The sequence below is a fragment of the Austrofundulus limnaeus genome, unplaced genomic scaffold, assembly GCF_001266775.1.
Source record: "Austrofundulus limnaeus strain Quisiro unplaced genomic scaffold, Austrofundulus_limnaeus-1.0 Scaffold1855, whole genome shotgun sequence".
In the NCBI taxonomy this organism is placed as follows: Eukaryota; Metazoa; Chordata; class Actinopteri; order Cyprinodontiformes; family Rivulidae; genus Austrofundulus; species Austrofundulus limnaeus.
The window spans coordinates 44,815-46,754 of NW_013954257.1; the positions used below are offsets into that span (position 1 = coordinate 44,815).

General features: G+C 37.7%; 1 protein-coding gene across 1 annotated transcript in view; it reads right to left on the bottom strand.

Annotated features, from left to right (window-relative positions):
* Nucleotides 1–1,940, bottom strand: part of LOC106536517 (putative deoxyribonuclease TATDN3) — a gene marked incomplete at its 5' end in the record, with an annotated part of 16,106 nt that overhangs the window by 2,263 nt on the left and 11,903 nt on the right. Inside the window, 1 exon segment of the mRNA XM_014033812.1 lies at nucleotides 187–267. Coding sequence (XP_013889266.1) covers nucleotides 187–267 — 81 coding nt within the window.

Here is a 1,940-nt window from a genome sequence, read left to right on the forward strand (position 1 = left end):
CATTCTGTTTGTTTTATCAACTATCACACATTGGTCCGACTTTTTCAGAACTGGGGTTGGACAACCATTATTATGACAAACTTGTGTACTGATTTTAAGTACATTTTAAAATGCAGAGTGYCTTGTTTAGGCACCTGTGAGGTCTTACTTTAAACGCAGTTATAAAATACTGTTCAATATATTGACCTGTTTTTCTGGACCGAGAGCAGGAGAATCTGTTTCCAGGCAGATGTTCTCCAGAGGCAACTGTTTTACAAGTTTCTGCTTCTTGGTTAAAAACACACAAAAAAAAAACAATCATTAATAATCAATGTAACAGTCATCACACCTGTGTAATTTGTTCAGGTAATTATCTATTCAGGTRTAAACTTACACTGCCTCACGTAATGTTTTGTCATGTCACTCCTAACCCTCACTGTGGCTCATAATGCTGAAGTGATGTGAATGTTTTAAATATTGTTTTTACTATTAAAAGCCTGAAAGCGTTGGCCTGTATTTATACTTTGACTTCTGAAGCAGCTGCTCCACCTGTGTGTCATCTCATCTGAGGATTAACCCAGATGTTGTGTCAGCCTCAGACGTTCCTTACATTAGTGTTAGACCAAGGTAGACAGCAGACAGGTCACAGACTAACCTGTTGAGACGTTTAAAGCAGGGTTTGGCTATAAAATAATCCACGGGTATTCAACTGGCAGGCAGTTGCTTCATTCATCTTTTAAGCCCAAATCCAAGTTTTCTACTTTACGATTACATCAGAATCTTGGCTAGAAGCTGATAAAAACCTTTTCTATGAACATCCAAGACAGACACAAGTACAAGCAGGTGAAGATAAAACTATGAAAGTAAAATTAAAACTGGTTTAAAAAAGTAAAATTTGGAAAGTGAGAGATGATAAAATAATATTTAGTAAGTAAGTAAAGTTTTATTTATAAAGCGCCTTTCACAGAAATAAATTCACAAGGTGCTGTACATTCAGGGGAGGGGGAGGGGCCAGTTAAGACACACCCATTCAAGAAGACAAACAAGACAAACATGGGAGAACAGGTGGAACCGGTCATGCAGCAAACACAGTTGTGCTACCTTTAAGAACAGAAAAACTAAAAACCACACAAGGGAAGATGAGGAAAAAAACAAACAAAAAAACATCATATTGTATCAACAATGTGGCACTATGGTGTTAATTAAAAAATTGTGTTAAATATGAGGCATAATGTGTGCTTTTAGTTTCTGATGTTTTAATACTACATTTATTGCATAGAGTTCTGCATGTTGTATTCATGATTAATGCAGCAAAATAAACTAAATCAAAGGTAACAGATCTTTGTAATACTTGATTTATTTACATAATAACTTTAATTTCTGGATGTTCGGCCCCTCAGCTATTGGTCTGCAGTAACTGTGGCCCTCTGATAGCCCTGCAATAATCTAGTAATCTAGATAAATAATCTAAATTTCTGTTGAATCCATCATCTGAAAACAGAGTACGACACAACCCAAGACATGATCGCCCACCTGAGCTGACAGGTGAGCCGAGAAGCTCCAGGGTAACTCTGGACAATCTGTCCKTTATGAGGAGAGACAAGAAGAAAGCTCTTGTTTGTGTTGGCAGCCTGACAGGAGCCAGGTAGGAACCATCAAACCATATTCACATGTTAGGAAGGTCCAGTTAAAGTTCACCTGACCGACCCTCTCTATCCAACCTGACTGAGCTGCAGCTGATTCACAAAGAAGAGTGGGACAAARTTTAGTCTTTAGWGGCATTAATCAGAAACAAACCAGCTGGAGTCACACAGAAACATGGTTCTACAAAGTTAAGACCCTGGAGGGCTGAATACAAATGTTCTTTTTACGTCACATTTCTCTACTTTGTGTTGGTTTGTCACATAAAATCATAGGAAAACACTGAAGTTTGTGGATGTAATGAGACAAAATGTGGATAA